This window comes from Triturus cristatus, chromosome 1_2, assembly GCF_964204655.1.
Source record: "Triturus cristatus chromosome 1_2, aTriCri1.1, whole genome shotgun sequence".
Classification (NCBI taxonomy): domain Eukaryota; kingdom Metazoa; phylum Chordata; class Amphibia; order Caudata; family Salamandridae; genus Triturus; species Triturus cristatus.
Window position 1 is genome coordinate 703,193,779 of NC_140580.1, and position 17,953 is coordinate 703,211,731.

The window sequence follows — 17,953 nt, forward strand, 5'->3', positions numbered from 1 at the left end:
TTTTGGACCAGGAAGGAGATCCTGAACTTGATGAGGACGGTGTCTTTCCAGGGGACTGGTTTGGGCTTGTTGACTCTGATCTTGCCTAAGTTGCTGAACATAGAGTACAGGAGGTATCCAGTGAGGTCCCTTTACTTATTGGGGGAGGAGCAGACTGCCAAGGTCTTCAATGAGTGCTCTTAATTTAGAGTTGGTGTGGTCTTTCAGGTGTGAGTTAAGGTCTCCAAGTAGAATGTAACGGCTCATAATTTCTCAGATTCCTGCCCAGGCTCAAAGTACATCACCCTCATGGCCCTCTTCACCATCTCTATCATCATGATCTGCTTCTACTGTTGGTGCGAGCAATCCTTCAAGATCTCTATATGATGAAAATGTCCATTAAAAAGTGGAAATATACAACCAACCCCTAAACTAAAACCATGGATCAGGAGAGCCTCCTAGTACTGGTGGAATAGATGAAATTCTAATGTACACTGACAGGAGGTTAAGAATAGAAACTATGTAAGTGCTAGAGGGAGGAATCAGCGGTAGAACAGGGAAGTATCTGCAAAAGTGAGCTCACCTGACGATAAAGAATCCCTTCATACAACTTTTTCTTACAATTCTAACAAATAAACCATGTTTCATTTTTTTTAACAACAGAATTCCCAATTTGACATGGGAAATATTTAAAACGCAAAGCATAAGACTCAACTTGTACTTTCATTGCAGCTATAAGGCCAGACACATCCTGGGGCTTGTTTCAGACAGATTTGTCATTAGGTTCTGCTCTATACAATGTGATTTCATCAACTCTCGTCTTTGGATGCTCCAATGCTGAAATGCTATTAAATTTCAGTGCCAGATCTGCCACTTTGTAAGAGTGCTGCTACATATTCAGTAGATGAAGTAACTAAGTAATTAAAATGCCTAAACTAGGATGAAAAGTCCATACACTGAACAAATAAGCGTTTCACCTTTAGGCATCTGCTATGGGGCAGCATCTTTTTCATACAAAATTGTCTGTAGATCAGGGCTAGCCTAATACAGCCACTCTTGACACCTTCTAGTAGGACATTTTGGACAACTTGAAAGCATTCTAGTACGTCATGTCTTTGTTTAACACTAGACCATGTGTTAATCAATTTTTGCATTTATGGATGGTGGCTTTTTATGTTTAGCATGCATTGAGAATAAATTAGGTGTCTGGCTTGGGCCTAAAATGTTAATCAAGAACAAAGTGGGACTTGCATAAACCTTTGGAGGTGGCTGTCTCCTGGTGGGAAGAGAATGGTGCAGGGGCAAAAATGAGTTGGTTATAAATGTGCCTTTGATACAACCACTTCATGCATTTTCGGAGCGGATGCCCTGCCAGATTTCATTGAAATGTGAGGTGCACCCAGTATCACTTAGTCTGTCCATTTATTTTTCAAACGGTATGCACAAATGAAAAGCTTCTTGCAAAGTAGTGAAATACCTGCGCCCCAGCAGCAAACATCTTAAAACATTTCTTTGAAATGAATAGCAAATTCTGATGGTACAATTTTGCTAAAGGATGAAATCCATTTTTTAAAATTAGGTTAAAACCTTTGCAAATCAATTGCATATGATAATATGAAAAGGAGTTTTATCTCGGGGAGAACCACATGCCTTCTGCACGCATAAACACTGCCAAGGAATGAGGTGTCATCCTGACAGATGTGTTATGTTTCTAAGCCAAAAGAGAACATCATGGTAGTTTCAGTCATGCCCAGCATGGTTTAAACATATGTCGCACAGAAATGTGTCTAACGTGCAAACTGATGTCTAAACAGTAGTGTTTACAGAAAATATGTATGTAGACTAAAACAGTTGACTGCTCTTAAGATTACTTCACACATACCTCTGGAAAGCTTGATGTTGCTTTGAGTTAGACATAAACGATGCATGCGATCTAGAAAGGAGACCTCTTACTTGGAGATGCAGGAAATTGTCCAGCAGACAAGTAACTTATCCTTGGACACGAGAAGGTTTTGTATTTTGTACTTGCTCTATTCTGTGCTCAACAATGGTAAATGCAACTTAACTTGAAGATGGAATACACCACTTCTGTTACATTTGCTCAACAACGCCAAAGAAAATCAACCTAGACTACACAGGAATGATTAGTGGTGTCACGTTCATTGTTACAGAAGCCACTTCCTAATACAAAAAATAAAAAGATTGCTACTTTTTGTGACATATTAAAAACAAATTGTAAAAATACCTTATCTGTTATCTCCTTTATAGAAGCTACTGTTGTCACATCAAAATGGCCACTCCTCCGTTTGTAGTCAATAAATAGACAATCTTTCACCCCACGTTCAATGGCTTGTTGGGAAGCTTTCATCACCTCTGAATCACACAAAAAAGTAAGTAAGCAGTCTGTTACAGCTCATACAACTCAAATTCGTAAAACTAAAGTTAATATCAGTGAAAAATAGCATTTCTTGTAGTCAAATATGCACTGTCAACTCTTACTTGCCAGTATGTTTTCAGTAAGCCACCAGGCATACAAATGTAGGCTTGAAAGGAAGGCACAATATTGGAGGAAGGGGGCATGCTGCTTGCAATCTTGAACAATAAGGTTTCAAATTGAATATTAACAATGTCTGCACTCTTAGAAATTCTGCTTTCATACCTCATAGACTTGATATGTTCTTTGTCACAATAAACCAACAGGTGTCATATCAACAATGAGATGTGTATGTCCATGCCCTGCCCAACGCTCCTGCTCTTCCTTCGTTTAGCAGACCTTTTCTATATGGACAGCATTTTACACCAACACAAATATACACCCTGACAAAAGATCAAGTAGAAGTTATAGTAAACCGTCTTTAAGCAGCAACTCTTTGAGTGAGACCCTTCATGTATTATGAACAGACTTTTCCATCATCACTACATCAGAAAAGCGGTTATTTTCAAAACAAACTCTGCAACTTTCAACACACTGTTAACAGGAATGTTTCAAGTGAGAACTTAAGAGAGCCAGTACTTCATTGTTTTTGAAAAAGGTTGCTCAGGTTGAGCACAGTTTTCCCTGCTATAGTGGGGGTGAAAGGAAGGAATATTTACATTGAAATGTTATCCACATTGTCTACATCACCGCCAGTAGTGGAATGAAGAGAATGTATCTCCCTAAAAATTTGAAGTGGTGCTGGGAGGGTATAGAGACTCAATAGGCCTGTTCAACTAGCTAAATAAAACAGATTAAGATATGAAGCCTACCCTTAAGAGGCACATGCAGGTTATGTATGGTTGCTTTCGGATGCCTATAGAACAATATGAGAAATGTTATAGAACCATATGTGGAGCGGTATAGGACTGTATGAGAAGTATTATATGGGTTAGCACAGTGTTCATGGAAGGTTGTTCAGTTTAGCTATCTTGGCCATCAGTTTGCACTGCATTGTCGTTAGGGAGTATCTCAGTGAGATTCGAGGCATGTAAATCTCATATTTCCCAACTAAAAAACAATGGGCTACAGGCTGGAAGGGAGAGATGACCAAGGTTTAAGGTGGGCTATTTCCATGAAGAACATGGACAGAATTGATTTGCATAAGGCGGGCCTCTCTCTACAGTGGCCCTGCGTGAGTGAAAAACGAAGGGTTGGAATGATACACCGAGCGACTGCCACTGGTTAGACTTTTTGCAAGTATTCATTAAAACACCTTTTGGGTGTTTGATTGCCAGTTTTATACCTTCCAACTTGATACTGGTGCAGCTTTCAAAGCCTATTACAGCCAATGTTTGTGAATGCCAAAAAGTAGCACATTTCCAACCATTCAATGAGTACATCTATAGGTGCAGATTTACTAAATTCTTGGTAAACTGGTCTCTATAAATATTTAAGGTGCCAACGCAAATAATGATTGAGCTAAAACGACTCAATGAAATGAAAACAATGAGAAAAACCTACACCGACATAGCAGACCCGACTCAGGTCCCCTAAGTCAACTACCAAACCAAGAATGCATTAGAGTGGTGTCACTCCCCTAATACCTCCACTGAAGCTACACCTGTGTCTGTCTCTTCTAGGTCTGGTAGCTCTCCCTGGGAACTCATGACTATGGTGATATATAACACAACAGCCATGAGTTCCTGTCCAGGGATCACTTGTTTTAAATGTATACTCAAAGCACGCACTCTTCTTCATCTCTGCTACAAGAAGCCTTGATAGTAGAGTTGTCAAATTGGTGCATGTGTTCAGGCCTACGTGTTTCTAGCCTTTTACAAATAATTTTATCAAGTGACTGACACCCTATGTCCTAAGCCCGAGTCGCAAATGGAGAAGGGCATGCGGGTAAATTAATACGGTGGACTGGGACTGGGCCAAGCCAAGGGTCTGGCTTGGCTCTAAGAGTCTTTGCACAAGCCGAGCCATTAAGTGTTTGGCAGGGATATTTTTCCAGACGTCTGAAGTGGGAAGGGGAAGAAAACGCTTCAGCTGAGTAGGTATATCCTATGTGTTGGCTGTAGGTTTGTTCAAACTTGAAGGATAATATTTCCCTGAAATTGTGCAAAACCTTCTCTCTCACCTTATCTCTCACCTACCATAATGTCTCAGACAGGAGATGCTGGTACGAGTGGTGCTAGTGCGGAGCAAGCTGAGCAGGAAGATGCTATTAAGATTTCAGAAAACTGCAGACATGCACGTACCATGAAATTATTAGATTATGTAGTCACATCATTGGGTGGGACTCTTACCTTCGTGATTGAAGCACACCAGGCATTCAGAACAGAGGTATTCTATTCCTGGGTTGAGTTACCACCAGCAGATGCACTCACACATTTGTTTCATACTTACATTCCAGATGAGACACCTGTAGAATACTCTCCATACAAGAACATAGAAGTACCGTTAATTTACCAAGAGCATATAAATTGGTTTAAAGGCGCCCTCCTCCACACCACAACAAATGTGAGACTTTGTCAGCTCAGCAGAGAAGGAGCGACCTGGCAGTTCATAGCTGCTTACGCACCGCATCCGGAGATGGAGACATAGCCAGCAGCAGAATTACATACAGTTTACAAAGAGATAGTAAAACTGTATAGAAACCTTACACAGTTTGTAATGCAAACACTTACAATTCAACCTACAAGGGTAACTCAAGCTGGTCAACCACACGGAACAGTGACAAATGTCACCCCACAAATGCTGAACCCAATTATGGGAAGATTGCCCACTAGACGTGAGCAGATGCCGTCATGGATAGCACAGAAAATAGCACAGCTTGAGGCAGTTTTTCCACACACTGGCCCACAAGAAAAATACAGAATACTGACAATTTGCGTGACATGGGAATAACTCCCCCGATAGAGGATTGTACAACTCGGGGTTCTGTTTTCCCTGTCGTTTATACCAGAACTCATGGTACCCCCTCAATAGCAGTCATACCAGAAGTATTGAAACAAATACAGAATGAGAATGGGGCAGAACCTGCCCTGGACTTGCGGACGAATTTGATAGGCAATTTTGCCCAGGTATCAACAATTATGTTAGCCAACATAAAAGGGGAGGCAGCAGCAGTGGCTATACTCCAACGCCTGAGGGAATGCACTTCTGCACAACAGGAGTGAGACCTACCTAAGATTATCGAAGATACCTATGCTTCACTGGTTAGAGATAACTTGGGAGCTAGACCTGTAAAACCACAATTAACGAGTATCCTGAAAAGGACAACTCATAGCAAGCACCCGAATCTTCTAAAAAGAAATGGGACAACAAACAATCAAAAAATAATACGCAGAATGTATCACAATCACGGGGTCGGTTTCCTCAACAAGAGCCATCTGATAGAAAATATAATATTAGGAACCGTGATTATATTAAAAAATCTGACTGGTATCAGGATACTGATACACATTCCTCTTGTTCCTTTCAGGGTTCATCAAAAAATCTCAGAGGGGAAAGAACGGTCAGAATGCAGATCAGAAGAGCGAGCAAAGCCAAGAGACACACATTGCATTTCAGACTACATTATCAAACAAGAGGATTAACCCAAAAGTAAACCTTATTTTCAAAAGAAGAAGGTAGCTGGCCTTAAAATAAGTATTCCCAGGCTACTGAGGACTCAACTAATGAACGGGGAATTGGCTCTGACGATGCTAGACAGCGCAGCAGAAGCAACAATAGCTCGCAAGAACCGTATGGAATTTCTGGTGACAGCAGCATTGAATTAACATTTTATGGTGGAGACCCCTGATACAAGGGTAAGTGTCCCACATCAGTTATATGAAAGAACACTCCAAATGGGGGGAACATACCCAGAAAAATGAAAGGTCTCTTTTTGGAGAACCTGACTTTTGGAAACGATATCCTATGGGCAGAAAGGTATTGGCTGCCTGAGTTCATTATGGATTGCCCTAAAGGGGAAGAGGTATATTACCAGCTTTCTCGGACCTCGTTCCAGAAACACTGAAACATGCATACGCGCGCAAAAGTGGGTGTTAGCGCTAGCTCCCGCACTTTACCGCAATCATGTAGGGTGGGATGTTGAGTCACCTCACCATGAAATCCCAGTTAAAACTACTCCTACCCCCACAGAGTCAGTATCCAATAAAACATGATGCAAAGAAACAGGTCAGGGAGATCTAGGATCAACTTGAATACCGCAGTGTGATTGAGAATTGCACCTCCCCTATCAATAATCTAATGTTTGCCGTAATGAAACCCGACAATTCATATTGTCTAGTTTTAGACTATAGGCATTTGAACACATGCACAAAAACATTTGCAGTACAAAATGCACACATTGCGCATTAATGAATAACATTGTACAGAAGAAATAGAAAATAACACTAGATATCTCAAATGGATTCGTCTGCCAAAATATAGTGCCTGAAAGCAGACATTTGACAGCATTTTCAGCGCTCTGCTCTCAGCGCCGATTCTGTAGACTGCCCCAAGGGTATTAGAATAGCCCTGGGTTATTCTCAGCAAGAGTGACAGACTTACTTCAAAACTGTGATGAGGAGGCATTGTCCTATGTAGACGATATTTATCTGACAGACTAACTATTTGATCACTTGCACAGGGTGAACATCATCATTTTGGGATTCGCCACTGTGGGCTACAAATGTAACTTTAAAAAATAAAAAATTAGGGGGCGTGGCTTAGCCAGTAGTGAGATGGCCGCACTTTAGGTGGGCTCTGCCGGCCAAGCCAAACATCCGCAATAATCCTGCAGACAACTGCCCTAAATCTGCCTGATATCCTGCTTTCCTGTCGCATCTCATCAAGGGGCCTCACCCTGTGGCCCCCGGCGACGTGTGGGAGCCGAGATCTGCCGCCCGATTGACTCACTGAGCCTGGGCCCTGCCGTCGGTGAGGCCCGGCCCTCCTACATTGCTGCTGACTCGGCCTCTTGTGCCTGTGGGTCGGCCTGAGAACTGCGGAGGACCCTGGACTGCTGTGCCTGGTGAGTACCGCTGGGGTCATTCGCGGCGGGGTTGGCGGCCCGTGTGCTGCACCGCCCGGCCGGGCTATCCCGCGGCATGGGCGCCATTTCTCTTCACCCCTGGTGCCCGCTGCTGTAGCCCTTTGTTCCTGGGTCGGGTGACGGGGGCGGCGTGCTCCCCGCCGCGTTTGATTCTAGACTGGCGCGTCCTCCCAGCTTTCCCCGCAAGGCTGCTCAAAACGCCTGGTGCCCTCGATCCTCCTTACGGCCTCCTCCAGCTGCTTTCTGCCACATCGCTGCGCTGCCTCGCCCCCTCGTCACCGCATCGACCTCCGTTCCACTGGAGCTTCTGGCCCTGGGCCCGACTCGTCGCAACCACCAGCCTGAGGTCCCTCGTCCTGCAGCGCGACTGGTGGTTGCTCTGGCCTCACTGCTCGCCCTGCACCAACTTGAGCGTCCTCCTGCATTAGATCCTCGGCCCCTGGACTGCTTGCCTCATCCTTGGCGCTCCCCCGCACGCCACCCAGCTGCGGCGATTTCTGGCGCCTCCAGACATTTGGCCTTGTCCTCCCGTTGCTTACTATCCCTGCAAGGGCCTCTGCGACAGGGCCGGGGGTGCATGTACTACACAGCAGGGCCCACTGCCTCCTACTTCTGCTGTGACATCCTTTGCCATTCCCTGGCCGGCTGGCCTGTGACGTCAGCCTCACGCTGGGGAGCCGCCTGTCCCCCTTGGCACCCTGCGACACTGCCACCGCAACTGTGTCACCAGACCACGCGGGCCTCACCCTGAGGACTGGACCTGTGGCCCTGCTGCATCTGGCGCCGCCTTGCTCTTGCACACCTAACGCACCTTGGCGGACCTCATGTTGGCATTGCGCCACCCCATCTGCTGCACTCCGCTGGGCCCCCTGCACTCTCTGGGCATTTGCCAGATCCCATAGCTCGGAGTGGCGCAACCTCCTTGGGTCTCCGTTGTGGCTGCGGGGTCTGCCCTTGCCCTTGTCAAGTCCTGTCATCACCCCGCTGCTCCTGCGGTCCTCTGTGTTTGCCCGCTCCTGTTCGCCTGTATTGGGGTCGCTTATCGGGATCTTGTCATCACCCTTGCAGTTGGCCTAGCTGCTGTTTGTCCGTGGCTCACCTGCTGCAGTTTCTATCGCCCTCTCCTTTGGCTGTTACCTCCCCTTGCTCTCGCACTGCCTATGACTTGCTTCCGCCGACCATGGGGAGAACTGACCCCAAGCAGCCCAAGATTGCCGTTGACCAGCGTCGCCAGACGCGTCAGGATGGCGCAAGTTCGGATAGTGGTGACATCGCTGCCATCATGGAGGCACCCCTGCACGTGAAGATGATTCAAAGGCAATTATACTCTACGTCAAGTCCACGGTCACAGGAATTGCGGCTCAGCTCGATCAGCTGTCTGCTCGTCTGGACTCAGTTAAGGCCAGAGTCGACTCTCACGATGCTCGTCTTCTGCATGTCGAATCTAGGGTTTCTGATGCCGAGGATGCCGCCACTCAAGATCGCCAAACATTATTACAGATAGACATAAAATTTGACCTTATTCGGAATAAAAATGAAGATTTGGAGGCGCGCTCCCGGAGGAGCAACCTCGGCATCACGGGGGTAACTGAATCCACCAATAGCTCCCAAATGGAGGACTTTGTGGAACAGCTCGTCAGGGAACTCTTTGGTGATATCCTCTCCTTCGTCTTCATTGTTGAGCGAGCGCACCGCTCTCTTGGCCCTCGCCCAGGCCCTGGTCTGCCGGCTCGCCCCATCATCGCCAAAATCCTGAACTTCAGAGACTGCAAGGACATTCTCCGGGCGGCCAGAGAGAGGGGCGAAACCCGCCATCAAGGCAACTCTCTCTCGTTCTATCCTGACTATACCATTGCTGTCCAGGCGGCTTGAAACAAATTCCTCCCGGCAAAGCGGATCCTCCAAAAGCACAAAGTTTCCTATTCACTGGCTTATCCTGCGAAGCTGCGGGTCCGGCAGGGTTCTAAAACGCTCGTTTTCCCGGATCTTTAAGACGCCCTCGCCTTTGCCAAGAAACTTGACAGGTCGCATCGTTCTTCGCCTGCTGACTCACAGGCCACTGCAGCTGACCACCTTAGTGACAATGATTGACAGGCTGTGTACTAACATTTGATTACTATTTTCAATTTCTGGTGGCTTCTATGCTCGCTCTATGCTGGCTCTCTTCGTTGCTACAGCCCCCTATGTCATGTCGTTCCCGGCCCATACATAGAGGCTTTTGTTCTTCTGCCATTTGACATTTTTTGATTGTTGTCTGACATGCTTAGGGCTTGGCCACCTTGCCTTTTCGGCAGGGGTGTACGCTGAGCGACGCCATGCCCCCACGGGATAATTCGCTTGCTCAGCATTGACTCTCCTCTTCCTAGTTGTGGGTCCCTGGGGTGGGTATGGGTGGTATCTCAGCCTAATTGAGAGGTTGGAGTGGTTGTGGGGTGGTGGGTCTCCCGAGGTTGTTTCTTGGAGTGGGTGGGGCGGGAGGTTGGGCTGGGGGTATTTGGGGACTGTTGCCTCTCATTGGGGCTTTGATGTTTGTTCTTGCACTGCCTCATGCCACTGGCTCTTCCATGACATGCCATTTTTGTCTTGCATTTCTGTTTCATGCACCTAATGGACGCAATGTTATGCTCTCTCCATGTATCTTTATTGTTTGCCTCCCAGCTGAGGGCACCGCGAAGATTTTACTGACAACATCACGTGGGGCTCTTTTTTGCATTTTGTGTTATGGCACCATTCTGCGCCTCAATGCACTGACCTTCCTCTTGTATCATTTGGGGCTACATCACTTGCATCGCCACGTGCCGTTTTTCTCTTCTATCGACTTGCTTATCACCCTCCTCCCTGACAAGGCACTATGACGGACACCGTCCTTTGGACCTGCAGTGTCCAGGGGCTTAACGACCACCGTAAGGCACGACTTGTCCACGCCCACCTTATTCGTCATAGGGTGGACATATGTTTCCTGCAGGAAACCCATCTCATGCACGCCACGTCCTCCAGGCTTCTCTCCCGACACTGGGGTAAAATTCACTCCTCTTATTACTCTAATTACTCTCTGGGGTGTCCATCCTGCTGCGTAAGGGGCTCCCTTGGCAGACCTCACAGGTGGTTTTCGACCCTGGGGGAACTTTGTAATTCTCCACGGTACTCTCCACGCCCAGCCCCTGAATTTTGTTGCCCTGTACGGGCCCAACTGTGATGATCCTGATTTCTTCGCACAAGTCTGGCACCACATTTCTGCTCTCAGCCCTGCTGCGCTCCTTTGGGGTAGGGATTTTAATATAACGCTTACCTCTTCCCTTGACCGGTCCGGTCCCCACACCCTTCACCTGCACGCCACTGTCCTCCTCAATTCCAGTCTCACTGACAACTGTTTGTACGACGCAGGGCGACACTCGCCCAGACACGCATGAGGGTACCTGTGTCGCTGGCTCCCGCGGCTGCTGGTCCCGCTTGGACCTCTGGATTACTACCCCAGATGCGTTAGCTTGGCTCACCTCCGTCGATCACATGGCGCACACCCTCTCTGACCATGCTCCTGTTTGTTTGTGCCTGCGCCTTCCACACTCCCCCTGCCGTGCTTTCTCTTGGCGGCTCTCCTCTAACGCTCTCCGCGACTCGGTATTCTGCGATGAAATTCAGACTGCAATCACAAATTACTTCGAGCTTAACGAGGGTTCGGTAGATTCACCGTCCACGCTATGGGAGAGTTTTAAAGTTATTATTTATGGTGAGTGTATTTCTAAACAGTTCGGCATCCTTCGATCAATCCACGGCACTCTTGACAAATTGGAAAGGGAGATTAAGGACCTCGAATCTTCCCATGCTCGGGACCCCAACCCTGATAAGCTCGCCCAGACCCGAGGCAAACAGAGAACTTGCCTTTCTCGGTAGAGAGGCTCGGTGAGGGCGACCGCCCTGGTAAAACCCTGGCCAACCTTCTTTGCTCGCCTCGGGCTGCATCTTATATTAACGCCCTCGCCGACGGCGTTCCTGATCAAACAACCTCACCCGAAGAGATCAAAACACGCTTTATTTCATTTTACACGCAACTTTACACAGCCGACTCAGTCCCTTCGCATGAGGAACTTGATCAATACTTTGACACCCTCCAACTGTTATGGCTTGGTAATCCCCACCAGGAGTTCCTTGATGAGCCTTTCTCCAAAGAAGAGATATTAGCTGCTATAAATGGTATGCCCGGCGATAAGGCTCCTGGCCTGGACGGCCCCTATTTTGGTTCCTCACCTAGCCGCCATGTATAACGAGTCCTTTGAGACAGGACAGCTCCCTCAATCGCTTCGCGAGGCCTTACTCACCTTGCTCTTAAATCCGGACAATCACCCAAACTGCGGAACTCTTGTCGCCCTAGTCACTTATAAACACGGACAACAAAATTATTGCCAAACTGCTTGCTTCGCGCCTTCTCCCTCTCATGCCACTCATTGCCCGCCCGGATCAGTCTGGTTTTATCCTTGGCCGTGCCACCTCCCATAATCTCTGGGCCATTTTCTCCGTTCTCCATCAAATAAACCCGGCGCTCCCAGCAGTGGCGGCCTTGTTGGATGCTACTAAAGCCTTTGACACCTTAGAGTGGCCCTTCCTATTTTATCTTCTCCCCCACTTGGGCTTCAGTCCGATTTTTATATGTAAAGTGCTGCTCCTTTATCCCACCGCCCGTCTTCGGCTCAACGGCCAAATCTCTGATCCCATCTCCATAGAGCGTGGCACGCTGCAAGGTTGTCCGTTGTCACCAATGCTTTTCGCCATCGCAATGGAGCCTCTTGCGGCTCGACTGCGCCAGCATCATACCCAGAGAGGCATCGGCTTTGAGGCTCGTCCTCTACATGTTTCTATGTACGCGATGTCACCCTATACGTCCGCCACCCTGAGGAGAACCTCAGTCCTCTGGTTCATGAGGTGATACGCTTTGGCGGCTACTCCGGCATCCAGATGAACTGGAACAAGTCAGTGCTATTCCCCCTTACCAATGCCACGATGCCCTTCGATTCGGATTATCCCTTTGTGTGGGCGTCTGAGCCCACTAGGTGTCCTGGGATCTGGTTGAGTAGGGACGTCGATGAACTCTGGAATGCCAACTTCGGTCGCGCGGTGGACCGGTCGGAGTCCAAGATGGAGTCGGTTGCCGCTTTCTTTAGCCGGTCGCATAGCCATTGCCAAGATGGTGGTGCTTTTAGATTTTTTTACATTTATTTGTCAATATCCCCATTCCCCTCACTGCTCCTTTTTTCCGTAAACTCCGCTCTTTGGTGATCACTCTCATCTGGGACGGCCTTCAACCCAGAATTGCATATAATATTTTTACCATTCCTGTGTGGCGCGGTGGTCTTGGTGCCCCCGATCTCAAACTCTACGCCCTCAGCGCCCAGGCCAGCGTTCTCCACTTTTGGCTTCATCCCACTCCGTTTCAACCCCACTTCGCGGTTGAGGCTGACCTGGCCGCCCCGTGGCCGCTCACTACCGCTTTATTTGTCCCGGCGAGGCCTCCGCGCGCTGAGGTCGATACGGTCGAGACCCTGCGCTGGGCTTAGGAGGGGCTTCGGAAAATCTCAGGTTCGGACATGCTCTCTGTGGCTGCAATGCCCATCGCTCAACACCTGGCTTTTCCTCCTCATCAATCTTCAGGGATGGCGAAACACGCCACTCGTCTTGGGCTCTCCACTGTGTCCGATCTCTACCCTGAGAACACATTCTATACACTTGCTGTTGACTCTGGCCCTATGGACACTTTGCTTTATTATCAGCTCCGGGCAGTCTGTAAGAAGCTCCACCCCTCTTTCCACCAGCCACCCCCCCTCAAAAAATTGGTTACCAAAATCTACGCTTCCACACTGGCGGCTTCTTCCATCTCCACTGACAGGGCACGCGTGGCGCGGGAGGAGGACCTAGGCATCAAAATTTCCCAAGCCGATTGGCTGTACTGCTGCACCCATATTAAACGCTTCTCCCCTAACTATCGTCTACGCCTTATCTACACAGGCTCTACCGGACCCCTGCACAATTGCACAAGATGGGACTCATTGTCAGTGACAGATGCTTGCGCTGCTCTGCGCCTGCGGCCGACTTCTCCCACCTCGCCTGGCTATGCCCCAGGGTCTCCGCTTACTGGCGTGAGGTATGCGCTGTCATTGCTGAGATCACCTGCTTTCCATTCCAACCTGATACTCTGCTTTGCCTTTTAGGCTTTGTCAAAATCTGTCCAGATGCCTCCTGCAGACTGATTGCTATGCTACTCGTACTCGCGTGGCGCCGGGTTTCCAATTGCTGGGGTCGCAGGCCCGCACCGAAGGTGGCGCTTTGGCTTGAGGATGCTTCCCGTTGCCAGACTCTCCTGTATGACTTCTGGGACCTAATGCCTGCCAGATCCCGCCCACTTGATATTTGGGTACATGAGTCTCCCCCTCACTGCTCCCTCCTTCCACCCTACTCTCAGTGTTCCCCCCATCTCACACATGGTGCCTTTATGATAATTTCTCCTCATTGTTTTTGGTGTTTCCCCGACTTATTTCATTGATATTATTTTTTGTGGTACGTGTATGTGTTAGCCTTCGATTGTTTAGGTCGTATCGCAGTGCATATTAGTCATGGTGCAATCCTGTAATTTTGTTGTGTCAAATCCTCAATAAAGGTTTTTGAAAATCAAAAATTACCCACCTCACCTCAATATCCTATTTTTGGGATATGAGCTATCAAGTGAATGAAAAATCCTGGCAGCTAATTTTTGGGAAAATTGTGCGCTGGTCCAAACCCCGAAGAGTCGGAAAGGTTTACAATCCATTTTAGGATTGCTAAATTTTGGCAGAACATACATTTTAAATTACGCAGAAAAAGTAAAACCTTTCTACGACCTAATCAGAACTGATTTTTCAGTTCGACATTGGACACAGGAACACACAGAAATTCTCTGTTCCATACAATCTGACATGATAGCTTCCAAACACTTACACACACATGTAACCACCACGAATTTGGTGATCCGTGTAGTAGCATGTCAATCAGGGTGCACTTACCTAACATTCAATGAAGGCTAAACAGTACCCATTGCATAGAAATCACATTTCTATACCAAAAATTAGATGCGCTTTGCTTCCAGTGAAAACAATTCTGATAGCAGTCCAAACTGCTGTAGTGAGACAAAGCGTTACAACAAACTTATTTGTTTGTTGTAACGCTTTTCGCCCTAAGTGGGATGGGTATTCCCAGACGTGGGACCCGTGCTCACTACGCCACTGGAGTCAAGCTATCCTGGCTGATGACGGCTGATAGCCAGAAACCGGTCCTAGGATGCTAGATTCCGGTCCAGGGAAGACATGGCTTGGCAGTTCGGGCTGGACTGTTCCCATGAGGCACAGGGTCAAGACTGATTTGCATATGGCCATGTCTAAACTGGGGTGGCGTGGTGGGCAAAAGAACGATGGATTTAACCCAGATCTCTTGACTGGGGGAGAATGTCTGCATTGTCAGCATTACGTCCATCATTTGTTTGTTGTAACGCTTTTCGCCCTAAGTGGGATGGGTATTCCCAGACGTGGAACCCGTGCTCACTACGCCACTGGAGTCCAGCTATCCTGGCTGATGACGGCTGATAGCCAGAAACCGTTCCTAGGATGCTAGATTCCGGTCCAGGGAAGACATGGCTTGGCAGTTCGGGCTGGACTGTTCCCATGAGGCACAGGGTCAAGACTGATTTGCATATGGCCATGTCTAAACTGGGGTGGCGTGGTGGGCAAAAGAACGATGGATTTAACCCAGATCTCTTGACTGGGGGAGAATGTCTGCATTGTCAGCATTGCGTCCATCATTTGTTTGTTGTAACGCTTTTCGCCCTAAGTGCGATGGGTATTCCCAGACGTGGGACCCGTGCTCACTACGCCACTGGAGTCAAGCTATCCTGGCTGATGACAGCTGATAGCCAGAAACCGGTCCTAGGATGCTAGATTCCGGTCCAGGGAAGACATGGCTTGGCAGTTCGGGCTGGACTGTTCCCATGAGGCACAGGGTCAAGACTGATTTGCATATGGCCATGTCTAAACTGGGGTGGCGTGGTGGGCAAAAGAACGATGGATTTAACCCAGATCTCTTGACTGGGGGAGAATGTCTGCATTGTCAGCATTCCGTCCATCATTTGTTTGTTGTAACGCTTTTCGCCCTAAGTGGGATGGGTATTCCCAGACGTGGGACCCGTGCTCACTACGCCACTGGAGTCAAGCTATCCTGGCTGATGACGGCTGATAGCCAGAAACCGGTCCTAGGATGCTAGATTCCGGTCCAGGCAAGACATGGCTTGGCAGTTCGGGCTGGACTGTTCCCATGAGGCACAGGGTCAAGACTGATTTGCATATGGCCATGTCTAAACTGGGGTGGCGTGGTGGGCAAAAGAACGATGGATTTAACCCAGATCTCTTGACTGGGGGAGAATGTCTGCATTGTCAGCATTCCGTCCATCATTTGTTTGTTGTAACGCTTTTCGCCCTAAGTGGGATGGGTATTCCCAGACGTGGGACCCGTGCTCACTACGCCACTGGAGTCAAGCTATCCTGGCTGATGACGGCTGATAGCCAGAAACCGGTCCTAGGATGCTAGATTCCGGTCCAGGGAAGACATGGCTTGGCAGTTCGGGCTGGACTGTTCCCATGAGGCACAGGGTCAAGACTGATTTGCATATGGCCATGTCTAAACTGGGGTGGCGTGGTGGGCAAAAGAACGATGGATTTAACCCAGATCTCTTGACTGGGGGAGAATGTCTGCATTGTCAGCATTCCATCCATCATTTGTTTGTTGTAACGTAGTGAGAGAAAGAGCACTAGCACAGGGCAAACGAATAATTGTCGTAACTCCAGTACCAACCTTAGAGGCTGATACCAAAGCAAGTGTTCCAAACGCGAAAGCACTCATCCACGATGAATACAGTGGACTAATTTTCTCACTGAATCAGATGTAGACTATAAATTTGACTCTACATTAATAACACAAGCATTCCTGCAGTACGAACAAGAATATCCTCTCCCGAATTAAATAATGTTTCTAGATCAGTATGAATACATAATTTATACTGACAGATCTGCCAGCCTGCCATAAGAAGTAAAAAACAATACTGCGCAGCATGCGCGATTGTGAAAGGACGTATGCGGGACGCCAAGTTCCGTCCTAGCAATACACAGACGCAGTCTCTAGGAGATCGCACGGCACAGCTGGCAGAACTAAGAGCCCTAATACTGGCACTAAAAAATACGGATCAGGAATTCCCCATACTCCTTGTGTGTGATCAGTTTTACTGTGCCCAGTCTACAATGAATATCTTCACTATTGGGGACAGAATGGGTTTAGAGATTCCAAAGGTTGCACAATAAATCACATGTTGCTTTGGGAACAAGTGGCAGAGCTGAACAAGCATTGGCATAGCCAATAGGTCTTGCATTTGGGACCTTATAACTGTTTAGCCATGCAACAGTTGGTGGTGTTGCACCAAGGATATTCTGCTGCATAACTAAATACTTATAAGGTTCCAAAAGCGAGACCTATTGGCTATGCCAATGCTTTCACATCTATTATGAACCACGAGTCACACTCCGAAAGTGGTGACTAATCAACAACTGTACTAAGTAACATGTACATGAAATCTTGCATGGAAGAGGAAATCATTAACAGATATACAGCTCTCGATTTTATCAGTGGTGGAGTAAGACATTATAAAATGGTGGAGTAATCGGTCTAATAAATTCTCATTGTGATATGACTCCTCTGCACCAAGCAGTCATAGGAACCGAGGGAGTCAGCGTTCAGTTTAAACGGTCGGAGTAACAATTCCTATGGACAGGTCAAATATCTTCCAGGAAAACAGTTTTTGGTTCTGGCGGTAGGAGGCGATGGGTTGTTTTGTGAGAAGCAGTTGAGCGTTGACTGGAAGAGCATGAATCTTAAGTCCAAATATTAAGTACATTCTGGTGGGTAAACAATGAGGATTTACAATTCAATGCCCACCATGGGTTGAGTGGCTTAGATTACAGCTCGGCAACTTTAACATCCGGTATAAAGTATGCAATGTCCTTTGCCTGCTAAAATGCTAGGATGGACATTGAAATACAGAACCAGTCACTGAGAAAACAAGTGATACAGAAAGGCACTGACTATCACTGGAACAGAAGCTGTGGCACCTCTTTACTTGCATAAGAATGTGTGTCATCATACTAAAGAAACTGTTCAAATTATTATAGTAGACTTGCCTCATTAAACACATTAAACGCAGCCAAAAAGTACCATGCACTCTTGCTAAATTCATGTGCAATCTTTAATATACGTATATATTTATGCAAATGAAATCGAGCTATGGTGAGGGTTTCAAAAAACTAAACTATATGTACATGTGACTGCAAATTCACCAGGAACTCAGCTAAACAATAAAAAGGACAAGAATACATACTCGGCTAGAAGGTGGAAAAAATATTAACTTTTAAATTATGTTTTGTGGGTGGAGGGCTGATGAAGAAAGGCAGTGT

The 17,953-nt window shown here is 47.4% G+C and overlaps 1 protein-coding gene across 4 annotated transcripts in view; it reads right to left on the reverse strand.

The window, feature by feature from the left end:
• DLG5 (discs large MAGUK scaffold protein 5) overlaps positions 1-17,953 on the reverse strand; it is a 1,132,805-nt gene that overhangs the window by 84,848 nt on the left and 1,030,004 nt on the right. For all 4 annotated transcript variants that reach the window (XM_085608570.1, XM_085608569.1, XM_085608568.1 and 1 more), the window contains one exon: positions 2,225-2,352. In XM_085608570.1, the coding sequence (XP_085464696.1) occupies positions 2,225-2,352 (128 nt within the window). The remainder of the gene's footprint in view (positions 1-2,224; positions 2,353-17,953) is intronic.